The sequence below is a fragment of the Schistocerca cancellata genome, chromosome 9 (genome assembly GCF_023864275.1).
Source record: "Schistocerca cancellata isolate TAMUIC-IGC-003103 chromosome 9, iqSchCanc2.1, whole genome shotgun sequence".
In the NCBI taxonomy this organism is placed as follows: Eukaryota; Metazoa; Arthropoda; class Insecta; order Orthoptera; family Acrididae; genus Schistocerca; species Schistocerca cancellata.
Window position 1 is genome coordinate 6176322 of NC_064634.1, and position 20454 is coordinate 6196775.

The 20454-nt window shown below is 39.0% G+C and overlaps 1 protein-coding gene across 2 annotated transcripts in view; it reads right to left on the reverse strand.

Annotated features, from left to right (window-relative positions):
* The window catches only part of LOC126101107 (TLC domain-containing protein 3A), a 31356-nt gene extending 20030 nt beyond the window's left edge, over positions 1-11326 (reverse strand). The window contains exons 1-3 of one of the 2 annotated variants that reach the window (XM_049911783.1): positions 10977-11326; positions 10617-10879; positions 9876-10182 (exon numbers count right to left, since the gene is read on the reverse strand). In XM_049911783.1, the coding sequence (XP_049767740.1) occupies positions 9876-10182; positions 10617-10879; positions 10977-11012 (606 nt within the window). In that variant the 5' untranslated portion in view covers positions 11013-11326. Of the gene's footprint in view, positions 1-9875; positions 10183-10616; positions 10883-10976 lie in introns of both variants that reach the window. The other variant, XM_049911782.1, reaches the window with a different exon arrangement.
* Positions 11327-20454: the final 9128 nt, after the last annotated feature.

A 20454-nucleotide genomic window follows, 5' to 3' on the forward strand; every position in this document is an offset into this window, starting at 1 on the left:
ATCCTTCATGTTCACTTCTAATGTAGGAAACAGAGAGAACTTGCAAGATCTAAAATGAACATAGACCATCTTAAGGATAGTTACAATAAAGGAAAATGCCAGAACTCTCAGATGATAGGCTACCATATGAATATTCTGAAAGCACATAAGAATACTGGGCAACATGGAAGGCTGCAATAATATCAGCTGCTGAAGAATTAGTTGAATACTGCAAGATTGAAAACGAAGACTGGTTTGATGAAAATGACTAAGAAATTCAGGCAATACTAAACAAAAAGAGAAGAGACACCAGGCCTGGCAGAGCAATCCTAAGTCATTCACCAAGAAAAGAGAAGATCAAAATGCGAAGGTGGAAATGCAGACAAAAACTCTTGCTCTGAAACATATGGGGGACAATGATACCTCAAGAAATGCAACCTCTAGCAGAAACTAACAGCACTCAAGCTCTCTTCAGCATTATGAAAATTATATATTGTCCAATATCTCAAAATTTAAATCCATTTAAACCTATGGATGGCTTCGTCCTCCTGAAGGACAGCAATTCCATTAACAAATAATGGATCATTTCCACAAACTATCAAATAAAGTCTGAGAGATCCAATGAAACAATGCCTTCCACAATTCCGAAAGAATCTACAAAACCTCAGCTTGGTAAAGTCCCTTCTCTACAAGAAGCTGAGAGAGCTATTAAGGAACTCAAAAACAACACCATTGTCAAAGTATGGAGCACTGGAACAATTCCTCCTGATTTCAGAGGCGCACTGATAGTTTCTGTCTTCAAAATAGGCAACAGAACCGACTGTGGTAACTACTGGGAATATCTGTTCTATGTGGTAACTACTGGGAATATCTGTTCTATCTGCCACTGAATAAATATTTGCCTAAGACCTCTTGCTGAAACACAATGTGGATTTTGACCTAATCACGCTACCACAGATATGATTTTCTGTGCCAAACAAATGCAGGAGAAATGCAAAAGAAACAACAACATCTCTGTACATGGCATTCACAGATCTTGTAAAAGCCTTTGACTCAGTCAAGAGAGGTGCCTTGTGTGAAGATCTTAGCTAAAATAGGCTGTCCTGTGAAGTACATTAACACTGTTAGACTGATGCACGATATCATGACTGGCACGGTTCTTGTCAACAATAGGCCTGGAAATCACAATGGGCATAAAACAAGATTGTTTGAGTGCTCTTATATTTTTTTCAACATTTGCACTGGAATAAGCTTTAACATCCAGAGTACGCAGAACCTACATCAACCTGCACCCAACTCTTATCGCCATACGCTCCAAGAATCACAGCCCAAGGCAAACTGCTGCAGAACATAGAGCACTTCCCATACTTTGGCAGCCATCCTTCAGCAAACGCAAATACTAATTCTGAAATACAACACTGCCTCAGACTTGCCGATACGGCTTCTGGTCGTCTTCAGGTAAGGTTCACCTTTAGGGTAAGGGGCTTTGATAACCATAATATCAACATTTAGACCAAGTTCTACATACGCCAAGCTACAGTTATACCACCTCTCATATACGAGTGTGAGGCACAGACTACTTGCAGAAGGCACACATGCCTGAGGAAGTATCATTGTCACTGCCTGAGAAGGATGCTACGGGTAAATGGCGGATCAGTGCACTAACATCAGTGTTCTGGGAGTAGCAAATTCTTCTATCATTGAAGCCATGACCATTAACTATCAACTCCGTTGGATGGGCCACATAGTCAGGATTGTCAAAGAAAATTAGAAAGATCACAGAAACAATACAAAGATTTATTAAAGGGCAACTTGAAAACATCTCAAATTGAAACTGGTCACTGGAAAAGTGCTGCACTTAATTGTCCAGTATGGAGTCACAATGTTTGGAAGGAATTCAGCACTTTGACCAATTGAGATGGAAAACAGAAACTGACAAGCATAATGCTAGGAAACAATGGGAACTCCTGAAGATAAATAACACTACACAGCCAGTCCCAACCAGTGTCAACAAGGTGGAAAAATTAACAAGTCCAGGATTGGCCTCTGTCACTTAACATCCCACAGAACTGAGTTTCAAAGAAGACAACCATACCTGTTAGTGAGTGAAAGAGGCCATCATATTATTACCGGTCAACATTTTTTAAAAACTTACTTTGAAAACTTCAGTAGTTTTGCTGTTAATCAGCCTCACTGTTTTCTTTGTCTATTTCTGAACTGCACATGTAGCTAAGTTACACAATGTAACTATATGCATTGTGCTCTAACAACCCATTAACAAAAGGATAGGCATACATATCTCTAACTTCCACTTATTGTATGAATGCATTATCTATAAGGGTACAAATGTCTTCAGCAACTTTTCCAGGGAAATTTATAGCATATTAAATTAATAAGTGACTAACACTACCCCTAGATTCTCTTTTATATCAGTTGCTTTCAAGAATCTTACTTCAAAATCAGCAAAAATTAATAATCCCTTCTTTTTGTCTGGCAGACTGCACAACAAACCATCAAAATTTCTGATGAAAATTTCATAATTATGCAGTGGAGATCATTATACTGTAAAATTTACAAGTATTACAATCCCTGGTATTAGGAAGTGTCAGATTCCACCCATCTGCTTTCACCCATGATGTCATCCACATAGCAGAAATGGCTATTCAAAGCGTCTCCAATATGGTGCCTATGAAGTAACTATATACACATAACAACAAACACGAAAATATGTATAAATAAGACAATAACGTCTCCCTCCAAATATACAATGAAACTAACAGGACAACAGCAGGAAATTGGGGGTTTTAGGGAGGGGACAAGCTAAATATAACAGTAAAAAAAACACATGATGATCCCAAAACACACAAAACGACAAACAAAAAACAATAATTACAAAATCTACAGGAATCTGACACTTTCCTTGACCTATATAGGTCAACTGCAACTGATGATACCAAAACAGCAATGCCTACACCAAAAACCACGAAAATTGGAATCAGACATTTCCCTTGAGCACAGCTGACAATACCAAAACACCAATACCTACGTATAAAAGTACGGAAGTTGGAATCGGTAATTTCCCTAGACCTACACAGCTCAACCATAACTACAGATGCAAAAAATCCAACACCTACAACTACGAAAACCAAAACGACAACATCTCAGAAAGTCAAACATCCCTACGTAAATTAAAACACATTCAATACACAAAACATTTCAGCTCGAGAAAAATAGACCCACAAAAACCAATTACTTACCACCAACAAATTTCAGCACTGCAAATTAGGTCGGCCGTCCCAAAACACACACACACACACACACACACACACACACACACACACACAGAGGGGGGGGGGGGGGGGGAGGAGGGGAAGGGCACCATCAAACAACAAGATGACATCTACAAACACAATCAACTCAAATGCCGCGCCATAATGACATCACACACGACAACACACTTAATGTCATGGGGTCAAAGCAGATGGGTGGAATCTGACACTTCTATTGACCCCTATATTATATCACAAGCACATGCTTCTATATCCACATCTACACAGAATTTACATCTTTCTACATTTATTATTTGTATTTTTTATGTGAATATTCCTCTTTTATCCATTTTGGATCTATATTAATTTGCATCTCATTTATAACAACTTACATTAGGATTTTCCATCTCATGTTCTGACATATGACATCAAATTCTTTCAAATAGCAGATTTTATAAACAAATAACTTCTTTGACTTTATTTTTATATTCCACAACAGTCCCATGAAGCAAGTTTATAAGGTGAACTGGGAGGCTTTGACAATTTAATTTCCTTTGTTATAGTCTGCCTGAATTTCAAATTTGACCTAATTTATGGTATTTGTATAACTAGAGAAATGTTTTGACATTGTTTATTGAACTACATTCTTCAAAATTGTGAAGGTAGCAGGGATAAAATACATGTAGCAAAGGTTATTTACAACTTGTACAAAAACAAGATTTCAGTCAGTCATAAGAGTTGTAGAAGACAAATAGCCATAGTTTAAAAAGCAGGGAGACAAGGCTGCAGCATATCCTCAATGTTATTTAGCTATGAGTAAAGGAATTGATGGAGAAATCTGGAGAGGAAAAAGGAATAAAAACTGCAAAGCTTGCCGATGACACAGTAGTTCAGTCACAGATGGGAAAGGACTTTGAGCAGATGAGCAGAATGGACAGTGTCTTGGAAACATTACTATGATGATTATTTGCTTTACTAGAGACAAATCGTTGGAAACCATAAAATACCTATGAGTAAGCATCCAGCTTACAAACCCTTGTTCACTAACTTCTTGAGTTCTGCTAACCAGTCTATGATCCTTAGCAAGTTGGATCCATAGAAGACGTAGACACGATTGAATGAAGAGCACCACGTTTTGTCACAGGATCATTTGGTGCACAAGAATGCATTACAAAGATGCTCAACAAACTCTTATGGTAAACGCAACAAGATTATGTGTTTTGCATCATGGAGAGTTTTACCATTAACAATGTAAGAGATTGCTACGTACCGCAAAGAAGACACACAAAATATACTTACATGAAGCTTTTGGCCACGGCCTTCATCAGTAAAAGAGAAACACACCATTCATATACACAAGGAAGCACGTCTTACGTACACATGACCACCAAGTGTTTTACTATTGAAATTCAGGAAGTTTGTTGCAGGAATTAGGTAGTATATAATTTACTCCCAGATGTGTATAACAAAATGAAGATCTGAGAAATTACAGCTAATATGGAGGTTTACCAACAACTCTTCTATTGCCCTCACCATTAACAAATGGAACAGTAAGGGAGATTAGATAGTGGTATTAGAAGTACCCTCTGCCACACACCTCAAGGTGGCTTGCAGCGTATGAATTTCGATGTAGAACAAAAGTAAAACAAGTGTAACATAGTTTAGATCAATCAAATCAGATGATGCTGAAGATTGGGAAATGAGAAAGTAAAAGTTGATGATATTTGTTATTTGGGCAACGGGTCATTCCATATCAAATCACCCAATAAAAAATAAATTTTACACCCACCTCCTTAGATTTTCATGAAATTTGGCTCAAATGGTTCTAATACCATCCTGACAACACCTGCAATATTTTTTTTTTTTTTTGCTGTATCTCTTACAGTTCTTTTTTATAAATTTTTAAAGTTTTTATGTTTTGTGTTTTCTGAACCTTCAGAAATGGTCAATTTAATTTGTATTCAAAACTTTAAATTTGCTTATCTTAAAAATTCTTTTAGATAACATCATGAATTTTTGCAGCAAGTTTATTTATTATACATATTTGAAGATAAAAATGATGCTATTAAAATATATTAATATTTTCTATGAAAAAAATATATACATGTATTTTTTTTTTTTTTTTTTTTTTTAACGGATGTTTTGTTTTATAAGAATTGCAATATCTCGAGTCTCAGACCAGATAGAATGCTCAAATTTGTTTTAATTTACTCTTAAACATATAGGCTACTTGATAAAACAAAAATAATGATGGCTTTTTAACATGTTTATTAATTATAGTAGATTACATTAGAATTATGTACAAAGATAGTTTACTTACGACACTTATGTATAACCCAACTGATGGCTTGAAACATTGAATTTTTTGAGTAATTTTGTCTTTTTAATAAACATTAATGCTGATTCAAACTGTTTTTCCACTTCATCCAAGAGCTTTCAGTTCTTTTGATACAGTCTTTTTTGAAGTAATACATTCTCCCAGTGCCGCTTGATTGAGGTGCGTCTACTACACAGACTATGTGCTCCAAAGGCACTATGCAGGAATCTTCTCTTTCAGGCCAATAAAATGATGCAGCGGGTCCTGAAGGATGTAGAAATAGAATTTCTGCATCTTCTTCATCATTGAATATTGTTTTTACCAGTCCAAAGTACCAGTTACCATCATAATTTGCAGCCACATAGCAATTTATGGATGGTTCAACACGAATCCAATCAGAAGAAGAATGGAAAGAAAAGACTAAGGAGGGTTTTACACTATCTGTAGTCCTTCTAATTTCAAGGTTGTTTGTTGGAAGTGGTTTGAAGTTATGAAAACTTCTAGTTCCAGGAATGGTTCGGGTTGCTGAAAAACGTTTTTCTAGTTTTAACCGTAGCAAATCAGCTTCTTTTTTGTCAATAAAGTGAAAATGAATGTTTTCAATATTTTTTTCACAAAACTTATACACATCGATTGCCGTCATTATTTGTTGTTTGTGTGAAAGCTGTAGACTGGCTTTCCTTAAAATTCTTTTAATAGTTCCTCCTAGGCCATCACAAATTGACTTCCCATGACTTGTTGCAAAAAAAGAGTGTTGGGCCTTCAAATTAAAGTCTCTCAAGTGTTCAGTCAAATTTTTAAAACTGTCTCTGTTTTTGTACTGCCCAGCACAACCATCTGTAAAGTAGTGAACTGAGTCAATGTCAGTATGATGTAATGACAGCCACTTTGTAATTTCTTTTTGTACAAAGTTAACAAAACCAGTGTCATGTTCTTGGTCATCACTAACAAAACAGTGGTTGGAAACAAAAACATTGTTTTCCTCATTTCTTAGAAAAACTCCAACTAGGTGTAGAGTACAACCACCTCTATTCCAGTGGTAACTTTGGATCTCATTTTGTATAACAAAGGAATAATTTTCACTGAAATCCATCACAATAATTGCTGTTTTGGGTGGTGGGTCTTCTTTCAATCTTTTAAAGGCTGCTGATTGGGATTTTGCTATAAACGAGTGTGGGGTGAGCTTATCCAATGACCTAACCAATAAAGAAATGTAGTCTTCAACACTGATAGACTGTTTGATCATTTCTGCCCTGTCTGTGTTAACCCACTGACTGATTACAATTTCTTCTTCTAAATCATAATCTTCACTTAGTTTTTCAGTTAAGCACTCTGTTAGCGCAGTATTTGCAGGACAGCTGTTGCAATGATGTAGCATGCAGTATTGGTTTTCTGTGTTGCACACAAGCATCTTAATTAGGTCTTTATAAGATTCTTCAATTTTCACAGCATCCAGTAATAGTTTAACATTCTGGTGGATACTGCATACACATACAGTGTGTGTGCCTGCAGCACCAGCAAGGATACACCATTTAGGTCTCAAGAAACAAAATTTTGAAAATCCTACTTCTACCTCGGGATTCTCCCATTTGAAAGAATAATAGAGTTCTCTCAAGTTACACAAAATGAGTCTTTTTTGCATGTACACATTTTTTTGAACACTTACTTTGTCTTTTGTTCCAGGTAGCACTCTGGAACTTTCATCCTTTTCATAAAAATCTGTTACAAGTCTTACTGTATTTTCAGAAAGAGTTTTACCTTTTTTTTGGACCAGGAGTTTCCAAACTACCCTTTTCAGATTTTAGCTTTCTAGCTTGTCGCACCATTTACTCACTTACATTAAATTCTTTCATCACTTTATTTCGAGTCCAAGAATCTGGAGCCAAGGTCAGAATCTGGATTTTTCTAGACCTCCCAACAGATGAAATCTTCTCTTTCATAAGAGAAATCATTACATCAAAATCCTTTGCTTTCTCAACCACACTTTTATCTTCTTCGTCATCATCAGAACTTGGTGCATCATATTTTAATGCTTTTGAAACCGCCTTTTTTGCAGTCTTTTCAATACTGCTAACCTTCCTTTTAAAATAAGACCCTTTACTTTGTTCTGACAAGCCATGAAGCTTTATCGGTGTTAAACCTAAATAATCAAGAGCAATGTTTGTTTGTACGAGGGATTCATTTCTGGATTCCAATGATTCTAATTCAACCATGACTTCATCATCTGTTTCACTTTCATTGACTTCAACTCTTAATTTTTCCTCACAAAAGTTATGGCATGTTGAGCAAAGCTTTTGCCCAGGTTTTATGCTAATATTTTTTGTCAGTAATTGTTTAGAAAGATCCAAGCCTACACTTCTCAACGATTTTTTGATGGGCTTTTTGTGTTTTTTTAGTGGGTCTACACGTGTTGTTTGATACTTTTCAAAAACATTTAAAAAGTAGTAGCTGTGGTGTGAACATATATTCTTAAATTCACACAGATTAATTCCAGATCGTAAGCGGATCAAATCTTTTTCTTCCTCACTCAATTCTGATACCAGTTATAACTTTTTTGAAGGTGTGTAGGTTGTTTGGAAACAGTCAGATTTTTTAAATAACCCTACACTACAGGTTTGAATATCTGACATACTGATTTCACTTTTGGTCTGATTACTGTTCTGGTTACTTTTATAGGATATTGGAAAAGAATCTCTGTAAACTAAGCAACCGTACTTACTGAGAGTTCGAATAAACTTAATAAAATACTATCCAAGCACTATTTAACACTGTAATAATTTTTTACTTCAAAACACAGGAGTAACAATACAAAATCCAAGTGTACATTGTTACTCCAAGAAGACAAAAACTTATTTTCGGTGTCTAAGTCACTTGGCATTTTTTATTTTTAAAATATAATTAATATTATTTTAAAAATTAGATAACTATTAAATAGGTTAAAAAGCCAACATAATTTTATTTTATCTAATAGCCTATACAATTAAGAGTATTTTAAAACAAATTTGAGCTTTCTATCAGGTCTGAGACTCTAGATATTGCAGTTTTTGTAAAACTAAACATCCGTTAGCTAAAAAAATAAAATAAAAAACTTATAAATTTTTTTTCATTTGGAAGAATTTAATATATCTTTATGGTAATTTTTTTAACATTTAGATATAATATACAAACTTATTCCAAAATTTCATACTGATATCTTGAGTATTCTTTAATATACAAATTTTTTTAGTTGTGAGGACACGTTTAAGTTACAATTTCCGACTGCTGAAACAAAGCCAAATCTAAAAACTTTAAAAATTTATAAAAAAAAACTATAAGAAATAGAGCAAAAAAATTTTATAAGTGCTTTCAGGATGATAAAAGAAGTAATTGTACCAAGTTTCATCAAAATCTGACATGGTTGGTGTCAAGGCCTGGGTGACTTGACATGGAATGACCCGAAATGAGAAAGTAAAAGTTGATGATATTTGTTATTTGGGCAGCAAAAATAACTGATGATGAATGATAAAGAGAGAACATAAAATGCAGACTAGTTATAGCAAGGCAAGCACTTCTAAAAAGAAGAATTTGTTAACATTGAATATAAATTTATGTGTTGGGAAGTATTTCCTAAAGGTATTTGTCTGGATGTAGCCTTATACGGAAGTGAAATGTGGATGATAAGCAGTTTAGACAAGAAGAGAACAGAAGCTTTTTGAAAATGGTGTTGCAGGAGAATGCTGAATAATAGATTGGTAGCTCAAGTAGCTAATGACGTAGTGAATCTAATTGGATTAACATGAAATTTGTGGTGACTGAAAAAAGAGGTTGGTTGATACGACATCCGGAGGCATCAAGGGATCATCAATTTGGTAAGGGAGGGAAGTGTGGCATCAAATAAAACTATGTGCACTAGGTGACTGAATAACTCCATGTGGTTAATCCCAATGGTGCCATACAATCATTTCATTATATTTCATTTACTTCATGACAATTAATGCCACCTGTGTGACTGATCATATAAAATAAAACAAGAAACATGGTGTGCGAATCAGTGAGTTGAGACACGAGTAAAATCTGATCACGGGAAGCAGAGGAGATTTTCATATGCCTTTATCTACTAATACCTCCACTGAAACATGCAATAAACCAGAAAAGAAAAATAAACCTCACTATGAAGCAAACTAACAAGTTTACAATATTTAGACTAACATTTTCTTGCTCAAAAGCGTATGTGCTAATGCAAATTCAAGTGTATAGTGTTATATGCTGCTAAATAGTCTACTCTTGAGATTTAAAGACAAACAATTTTACACATAATTTACAACACTTACAATAATGACGAGGAATCCAAATGAGCCAATAAACAAATGATGCAGTACTATCATTGGCTGTTTGCAAATGTAATCGCTCCATTGTGCAAGGCAGTGACCACTGTGTTGTTGTCGCTCCACATCACTTTTGCCAGATGTATGGACTTTGTACATTGACCATATATCATAGAAGAAGTACGAAGCACCAAACCATGCATATGCTTCTGACATGAAATGTGAAGACCGCAGGAAGTCACGTGTACACGACCACATACATACAATGGATCCCGTGATACACGATAATACTGCCTGAACTGCTGACACAGTTCTGCAACACACAGGCACAATATGTAAATAAATATATTCCTACATCTGTTAAAAGTATTGGATCTACCCTGAAACACACTGACATTTTCAGAGACCTAAGAAGGCCTAGGAAGTAAACTGTTCTAATCACATACCAGTACATACAACTTGAATGTTTAACACCACCAAGTAAACCAAGAATGCTTCACAGAAACACTTTTCGCTAATCTTATAAAACAAAGCCGCTTATTAACGAAATGAGGTTCCGTTGTTTCAAATGCTCTACGTTTTATTAATCTGATTCAACGTTTTATTAATCTGCCAAATCTTCAAACATAAGGGAAGGTTGAGGATGCTAAAATCGTGCTTCTGCTTCAAACGTGATGCAGACCAGTGTAATTTTGGTACATAGCTACATTAAATTAGACATATACACGTCCAACTCATCACACTTACTTGTTGGAAATATCGAGGACTTCATACAATGTCAGTTCGTACTTTTTTCGGAACACATGTCCCACATTCGTCTGCAATGCCACATGATTAAGGAGATCAAACAGCGAAACGAAGAAGATAAGCCCAAGCCCCGAAAGCCAGGCCCCACGGGCAACTGAAATGCGGTCTTCTGGTGCCAGAAGAATTACTGAGCCTGCTGCTAGAACAAACGACCCCAACACTGACACCAGAAGTAAGGAAGCCGGCGGAGTCTTCAAACTCTGCTGCTGAAACAAATGAACAATTATTACATACTGAGATTAACAAATTTACATAGCACACATATTTCTTCCATCTTACAAGTCCTATTATCAATCTTACCTCCGGGTATCTCCCGGCGTAGGAAAGTCGCTGCATTTTTGCCGCTTCAGCAAACTTGTGGCCTTGTTTCAAAGCATACACTACACGAGCGGCCTATCACCATTCTGTGAAGGAGTTTCGACTGCAAACTCGGCAAAGCAATCATTTCTTTACGTAACAAAACATGTATTTCCAGCACAGCGTTAATTGGAAACGAAAGAGTTCTTATGCCCTTCAACTATATATGAAGGACATAATCTTAACACATCACTCCGTGTCAAAACAAGGTACAGATGCTAGCCGTCTGCTACTTTACTTGCCATCAATAAACTTTTTTCCGAAAATAACATAACGAGACTTCATTAAGGAATAAAAATAGAAAACACTGTGTCATTACAGTCTTTGAACAAATAAACGGATAATTTTCGTCTGCTTGTAAATCGAGTTATCGAAAGTGACGTTCGACTACTGTTATAACTTCACCCCCAAGAGCTAAACAGGAGTTTTAACGCAAAATGCAAAACGTAGCGTAGTAAAGAAGCGTTTTGAGATAAAAATGAATCCTTACGTTCTGTCATTCTTTTTAATTTCGTGTTGATCAAGCCCACAGGGCAATGTATCATAAATTATTACCATTCGGAATAATTAATTATGGGAAGCAGCATTACAGACAGCAGTGAAGAGACTTAATTATTCTTTGGCCTACCGGTCGACTGGAGTTTACTAATTTTTTATTGTCTTCTAGCATACAAAGTTTTCAGCTATCGCAAATAAATGTACTGACACATATAACAAGGTAACATATTTTTTTCTTCGTCATACATACTGTTTAGGGCATACATTCATATGTTTTTAGATCCAAATTATTGTAATCAGATTACAAAACACAGTTGACCGCTAAAAATTTATTTTTTAATTAAGTTCTTTAGTTAAGTTCAATTCATTTTAGATTTTTACGTCTTCTTTCGCTAGAAACCGGGATATGTCATCGTATGTACTCCTGGTTGTATCTCCGAGAATTGGGATCGTGCAAAGCGGCTGGCAGTGAGCAAGTCCTTGAAAAAGTCGACTCTGCCTTTCTCATAGCGTCTACACTGAAATAAGATGTGATTTTCGTCGCCAATTGTTTCCTCTTCACATTGACAGTAGGGTGTCTCCGACATGCCGATTCTATGTAAGTGTGCCGTACGTGTGGCCGAGCGGTTCTAGGCGCTACGGTCTGGAACCGCGCGACCGCTACGGTCGCAGGTTCGAATCCTGCCTCGGGCATGGATGTGTGTGATATCCTTAGGTTAGTTAAGTTTAAGTAGTTCTAAGTATTAGGGGACTGATGACCTCAGAAGTTAAGTCCCATAGTGCTCAGAGCCATTTGAACCATTTGTAAGTGGGCAGAGAAAGACCCTGGACTGAGACGCAATTCTCACAATGGACGTTATAATTTTCCTTGAATGTTTGAAGTTTGCAAACCATGTCTGTCTTGGTATGCATGTCTGTATACGTGCATAGCTTTTACCTCTTGTTTGTTGGCTTTCATTCCATTCTTCCTGGCATGAGAGAATCGCTTGTTGTTTTATTTATAGGTGCTATTCTGTGTATGGGAGTTTAATGTACATAGGTCTTCCACTGTTAATCGCATCTTTCGCTAGATGATTTTCTTTGTCACTGTATAGAATGCCGGAATGTGATTTGACCCATACAAATTCTATAATTTGGCCAGTCTTCGTAGCTTTGTGGTATTGATCCAGTATGTCGAGGGTGTATTTACTAGTTATTTTGTCCCAGTTCCTGTAACTAATGGATTTCAGAACGCTTTGAGAGTCAGTGATTGTTGTTTACTCATTTATTCTCTATGAGTCTGTTCTCTGTTTATCTTTTGTCAACTGATAATTTGCTGTTGTAACCAGTAAAATAAAAAGTTACTGCGCGGTATACTGTGAGTGTGACTTTTGTAGATTACGCTATGAGCAATGTCTATAAAATAGTGACCCCGAAGGCACAAGAAGAAACGACAAATTCAAGCAAGACGCACAGCGAGGCGATGACTTCGCGTTTCGACGATGGTCAACACTGGGCGAAAGAACAACTTCCGTGCTTGCAAGCGGAGCTACAGAGACATGTTGTTGTTGTTGTTGTTGTTGTGGTCTTCAGTCCTGAGACTGGTTTGATGCAGCTCTCCATGCTACCCTATCCTGTGCAAGCTTCTTCATCTCCCAGTACTTACTATGGTGTCACCACCATACACCACACTTGCTAGGTGGTAGCCTTTAAATCGGCCGCGGTCCGCTAGTATACGTCGGACCCGCGTGTCGCCACTATCAGTGATTGCAGACCGAGCGCCGCCACACGGCAGGTCTAGAGAGACTTCCTAGCACTCGCCCCAGTTGTACAGCCGACTTTGCTAGAGATGGTTCACTGACAAATTACGCTCTCATTTGCCGAGACGATAGTTAGCATACCCTTCAGCTACGTCATTTGCTACGACCTAGCAAGGCGCCATTATCATTTGCTATTTATCTTGTGATGCATGTGCCGTCAGACCGATGTTCACCAATTATGGATTAAAGTTAAGTATTCCAGAAGCTACGTACTTTTCTTCCCACTATAAACTCCTATAACTGTTCCAGACCTCACGCCAGCCTGCGTGAGCTTAGACGCGTGCCTTTCGGCTACCAATCATAGTGGATTGGCTGCCTTGCCAAGTCACAACACATACTGCAACCTACATCCTTCTGAATCTGCTTAGTGTATTCATCTCTTGGTCTCCCTCTACGATTTTTACCCTCCATGCTACCCTCCAAAGCTAAAATTGTGATCCCTTGATGCCTCAGAACATGTCCTACTAACCAGTCCCTTCTTTTTGTCAAGCTATGCCACAAACATCTCTTCTCCCCAATTCTATTCAATACTTCATCATTAGTTATGTGATCTACCATCTAATCTTCAGCATTCTTCTGTAGCACCACATTTCGAAAGCTTCTAATCTCTTCTTGTCCAAACTATTTATCGTCCATGTTTCACTTCCATACATGGCTACACGCCATACAAATACTTTCAGAAACGACTTCCTTACACTTAAATTTATACTCGATGTTAACAAATTTCTCTTCTTCAGAAACGCTTTCCTTGACATTTCCAGTCTACATTTGATATCTTCTCTACTTCGCCCATCATCAGTTATTTTGCTCCCCAAATAGCAAAACTCCTTTGCCACTTTAAGTGTCTCATTTCAATCTAATTCCCTCAGCATCACCCGACTTAATTCGACTACATTCCATTATCCTCGTTTTGCTTTTGTTGATGTTCATCTTATATCCTCCTTTCAAGACACTGTCCATTCCGTTCAACTGCTCTTCCAAGTCCTTTGCTGTCTCTGATAGAATTACAATGTCATCAGCGAACCTCAAAGTTTTTATTTCTTCTCCATGGAGTTTAAGACCTACTCCGAATTTTTCTTTTGTTTCCTTTACTGCTCGCTCAATATACAGATTGAATGACATTGGGGAGAGGCTACAACCCTGTCTCACTCCCTTCCCAACCACTGCTTCCCTTTCATGCCCCTCGACTCTTATAACTGCCATCTGGTTTCTGTGCAAATTGTAAATAGCCTTTCGCTCCCTGTATTTTACCCCTGCGACCTTTAGAATTTGAAAGAGAGTATTCCAGTGAACATTGTCAAAAGCTTTCTCTAAGTCTAGAAATGCTAGAAACGTAGGTTTGCCTTTTCTTAATCTTTCTTCTAAGATAAGTCGTAAGGTCAGTATTACCTCACGTGTTCCAATATTTCTACGGAATCCAAACTGATCTTCCCCGAGGTTGGCTACTACCAGTTTTTCCATTCGTCTATAAAGAATTCGTGTTAGTATTTTGCAGCTGTGACTTATTAAACTGATAGTTCGATAATTTTCACATCTGTCAACGCCTGCTTTCTTTGGGATTGAAATTATTATATTCTTCTTGAAGTCTGAGGGTGTTTCGCCTGTCTCATACATCTTGCTCACCAGATGGTAGAGTTTTGGCAGGACTGGCTCTCCCAAGGCCATCAGTAATTCTAATGGAATGTTGTCTACTCCTGGGGCCTTGTTTCGACTCAGCTCCTTCAGTGCTCTGTCAGATTCTTCACGCAGTATCGTATCTCCCATTTCATCTTCATCTACATCCTCTTCAATGTTCAAATATTGTCCTCAAGTACATCGCCCTTGTATAGACCCTCTATATACTCCTTCCACCTTTCTGCTTTCCCTTCTTTGCTTAGAACTGGGTTTCCATCTGAGCTCTTGACATTCATACAAGTGGTTCTCTTTTCTCCAAAGGTCTCTTTAATTTTCCTGTAGGCAGTATCTATCTTACCCCTCGTGAGATAAGCCTCTACATCCTTGGTTGGTTGGTTGGCTCTGAGCACTATGGGACTTAACATCTATGATCATCAGTCCCCTAGAACTTAGAACTACTTAAACCTAACTAACCTAAGGACAGCACACAACACCCAGCCATCACGAGGCAGAGAAAATCCCTGACCCCGCCGGGAATCGAACCCGGGAACCCGGGCGTGGGAAGTGAGAACGCTACCGCACGACCACGAGATGCGGGCCTCTCTACATCCTTACATTTGTCCTTTAGCCATCCCTGCTTAGCCATTTTTGCACTTCCTGCCGATCTCATTTTTGAGACGTTTGTATTCCTTTTTGCCTACTTCATTTACTGCATTTTTATATTTTCTCCTTTCATCAATTAAATTCAATATTTCTTCTGTTACCCAAGGATTTCTACTATCCCTCGTCTTTTTACCTACTTGATCCTCTGCTGCGTTCACTACTTCAGAGCTACCCATTCTTCATCTACTGTACTTCTTTCACCCATTCCTGTCAATTGTTTCCTTATGCTCTCCCTGAAACTCTGTACCACCTCTGGTTTAATCAATTTATCGAGGTCCCATCTCCTTAAATTCCTACCTTTTTGCAGTTTCCTCAGTTTTGACCTACAGTTCATAACAAATAGATTGTGGTCAGAGTCCACATCTGCCCCTGGAAATGTCTTACAATTTAAAACCTGGTTCCTAAATCTCTGTCTTACCATTATATAATCTATCTGATACCTTCTAGTATCTCCAGGATTTTTCCATGTATACAACCTTCTTTCATGATTCTTGAACCAAGTGTTAGCTATGATTAAGTTATGCTCTGCGCAAAACTCTACCAGGCGGCTTCCTCTTTCATTTCTTAGCCCCAATCCATATTCACCTACTATGCTTCCTTCTCTCCCTTTTCCTACTCTCGAATTCCAGTCACCCACGACTATTAAATTTTCGTCCACCTTCACTACCTTTTATCTCATCATACATTTCATCAATTTCTTCATCATCTGCAGAGCTAATTGGCATATAAACTTGTACTACTGTAGTAGGCGTGGGCTTCGTGTCTATCTTGGCAACAATAATGCGTTCACTATGCTGTTTGTAGTAGCTTACCCGCACTCCTATTTTTTTATTCATTATTAAACCTACTCCTGCATTACCCCTATTTGATTTTGTATTTATAACCCTGTATTCACCTGACCAAAAGTCTTGTTCCTCCTGCCACCGAACTTCACTAATTCCCACTATATCTAACTTTAACCTATCCATTTTCCTTTTTAAATTTTCTATCCAACCTCCCCGATTAAGGGACCTGACATTCCATTCTCCCATCTGTAGAACGTCAGTTTTCTTTTTCCTGATAATGACGTCCTCTTGAGTAGTCCCCATCTGGAGATCCGAATGGAGGACTATTTTACCTCCAGAATATTTTACCCAAGAGGACGCCATCATCATTTAACCATACAGTAAAGCTGCATGCCCTCGGGAAAAATTACGGCCGTAGTTTCCCCTTGCTTTCAGCTGTTCGCAGTACCAGCACAGCATGGCCGTTTTGGTTAGTGTTACAAGGCCAGATCAGTCAATCATCCAGACTGTTGCCCCTGCAACTACTGAAAAGGCTGCTGCCCCTCTTCAGGAACCACAAGTTTGTCTGGCCTCTCAACAGATACCCCTCTGTTGTTGTTGCACCACAGTACAGCCATCTGTATCGCTGAGGCACGCAAGCCTCCCCACCAACGGCAAGGTCCATGGTTCATGGTTCATGTTAGGGACCTGCAGATGCAGGATGCATCTCTTTGATAGGAAGACTTGCGTCTACAAGCAGTATATATAGCAGACGAAGGAACTGCGGATTTAACACGTCCGTCAAGACGACGATGAAAACGCAAGTTCCAAAGTTCGTACTGGAGAACCCCCAGCGTTTACGCACGAAAACATCACGAACGATTATACAAAATTTGCGCTGGCACTTAATAGTGTAGACGCTAGAACAGTGGAGAAATTGTGGGATCTCATTCTGAAACCTTTGAACATTTCAGAGACATGGTGATCTTTAGACCAATGGATGCAGCAGGTCCTACAGTTCGAACGTACTGGCGACAGGATGCCATCCAGATTCTGACTGCTTCTCCAGAACGCTGTGGAGGAAGCAGCAATGTCGGACGAGACAGGTTGGAATATGTGGCGCATGCAGCGGCCACTGTTAGTGAAAACAGCAGTTAGTCTCTTATGGAAGGACAACATTAGTTCTGTTTTGTATGTCGCTGACAAACTACATGTGGCAGTGGGGCAAGCGAGCGCCTCAGGAATAACACAGGTAGACAACAACTACAACACAACAGAAGCCACTGCTGTACAACAGGAGCCAAGGAAGTCAGTCGACGGGCAGACGTGATGGTAGAGTGTGTCGGTACTACAAAATGTTTGGAGTACAGGTCACAAGACGCACAGTTCTCTGTGCATTCCCAAATGTCCCCAGCATCTTGCAGTAGATGCAGCAGGCCACGTAACTTCACGAGAGTGCTAGAGTGGATTCAAAGCGGTTAGACATTATGTCCACAGACAGCCTGGTTATTTAAGACACTCCTTCAATGCATATGCAGACATCTAAGCCAGCTTGCCCATTGCTTGCTTGTATGGAACAGACGGAAAGGCTAATCGAATTACCTGGTCGATTCGCGCTCGGCAGTTAGCATACTGTCATTGAGGCAGTGCTTGCAGCACTCTGCCTTCCTGCCATTAACAACTCGCCCATCATGACCTATGGTGAACAGGATGCGACAATGGACATACGTTCAAATGGCTCTGAGCACTATGGGACTTAACTTCTGAGGTCATCAGTCCCCTGGAACTTAGAACTACTTAAACCTAACTAACCTAAGGACATCACACACATTCATGCCCGAGGCAGGATTCGAACCTGCGACCGTAGCGGTCACACGGTTCCAGACTGAAGCGCCTAGAACCACATGGCCACACCGGCCGGCGGTAGCTGAAGAACACATTCACAAGGTGGCTGTGATGACATCTTTCAGATTACTTGAACACCTCTGTTTGCCATTTGGATTGCAAAATGCAGCCCAGACCTGGCAAAGACTTGCAGATGAAGTGTTGTGGGACCTGGATTTTGACAGACAGCTGAGTCACATGATGGACACCTTGAATCAGTATTTGATAGGATGAAGAATTTTAGGCCCGTGGTGAATGAAGCAGTGTTCTCCGCCAGAGCCAAGTGGCGTTTTTTGGTCATGTGGGATCAGCAGCTTGTATCCATCCACTCAAGGAGAAGTGCAAGGTTTACGGAACATTCCTAGTCTGACCAGTTATCAGCAGTTACAAAGATCTCTTGGAATCGTCAACTTTTATAGACGCCATCTACTGGGGCAGCGGAGATGGCACTGCTCATGGAGGCACTAGCAGGTACCAATATAACGAGCAAGCAGCCCATACTGTGGATACCAATCCTGCAGCAGGTTTTCGAAAAGGTAAGAACTAATTTATGAAGTGTAGTACTGTATCTAACCCAATTTGTAACGCGTCATTGATGATTGTTGTAGGTGCCAGCCAACTGGTTCTTCATGCAGCAATCCATCAAAACTTAAAGGGCAGCTGGAAGGTCCTAGGGTTTTTCTCCTAAAAACTATCACAAGCACAGTCAACGTGGAGTGCATGTGATTGGGAATTACTGGCCATTCATAAAGCCATACAACAATTCTGGACATATGACGAAGGTCGGCAGTTTACGATCTACACTGATCATAAGCCGGTCGTGTGAACTTTTCAAAGAATGTAAGAGGGGTGTTCTTGGCAGTTCCATCAACTGGAGTTTATTGGGCAATTTAAAACCGATATGAGGCATATTTTTGTCAGGGATTGGCGCAATATCTGCCACAATAAATTACGAGATCAGAACAAGCCACAGACGAACAGCTACTAAAGTTACTGCCAAACAGCTCAACATCTCTTAAGCTTGAGCATTTGCGACTATTAAGCAGGAAATACCTAGTTTGGTGTGATGTGTCCAAGACCCAGCATATATCATTTGCAACTCAATTACAGCAAAAGTCAATTTCTCACAGCACCCACAACCTCACGCATACTGGCACGAACACCACTGTCAAGCTGATTATTGTGTAAATTTGTATATCCATGTATTAAGAAAGACTGCTGCATGTGGGCGACGGTGTATTTGGCCTGTCATTCGTGCATAGTTGGCAGCCAGTGGAAGACTTTCCCGAGACAACAAGTTGATTCTCTCATGTGTTTATAGACCTCATAGGCCCACTCTCATCACAGGAGGGATATTGCTGTTTGTTTATGGCAGTGGACAGATATACAAGCAGTGCAGAAGCAACTCCTGTTGGGGATATATCAGCAGAGACAATGGAAATGGCATTTCTCAATACAAGAATTTCGCACTTAAGATGTACCACTCATGTTACCATCGACCAAGGAAGACAATTTGAGTCAACATTGTTTCACCAGCTACCTAAATTATGTTGTTTCAATACCCTAGCTATCCTCCCTCAAGCAATGAAACGGTGGAGCAATGACATAAAACACTAAATGCTAGACTTACATGCCATGACAGTTGCTGGACAGTTGTTCTACGATTAGTCTCGTTACGACTTTGTACAACAGTTAACCTGGACACTGGGGCATTTGTCAAGATGTCTTACAGGGAAAAACTGCGTCTGGCGTCAGAGTTATTTTCGACACAGCTGATGTCTACAAAACTGTAACTGCTGTATATACAGCACAGGCGAACCTCCAGATAGCCAGGCTGTGCCCATGCCCAGCATCACAACACAGAGTTCAGAAAGACTTTATACATAAAGAGATTGAAACAAGCTCCCACATGATGTTGCAGACAGACACTGCACAACATACTGTTAGAACCACTATAATCAGGGCCTTTCGACATATTAAAATGTAGCGTGCATATTTGGCCAAATAGCGTACAATGACCGGTCTCTAACAGTGTCATGGGAGTGGGAGAAACCAGCGTATGTTCTACAGAGATACCTATTCAACAGCAAAAAAATGTGACTGCTACATCGGCGAATTCAACTCCTCCTGACATGTAGATTGAACAAAGAGGAGCAGCGCCGCCTTCAGCATGATAAACAAGGGCACAAAAGAAGGAAG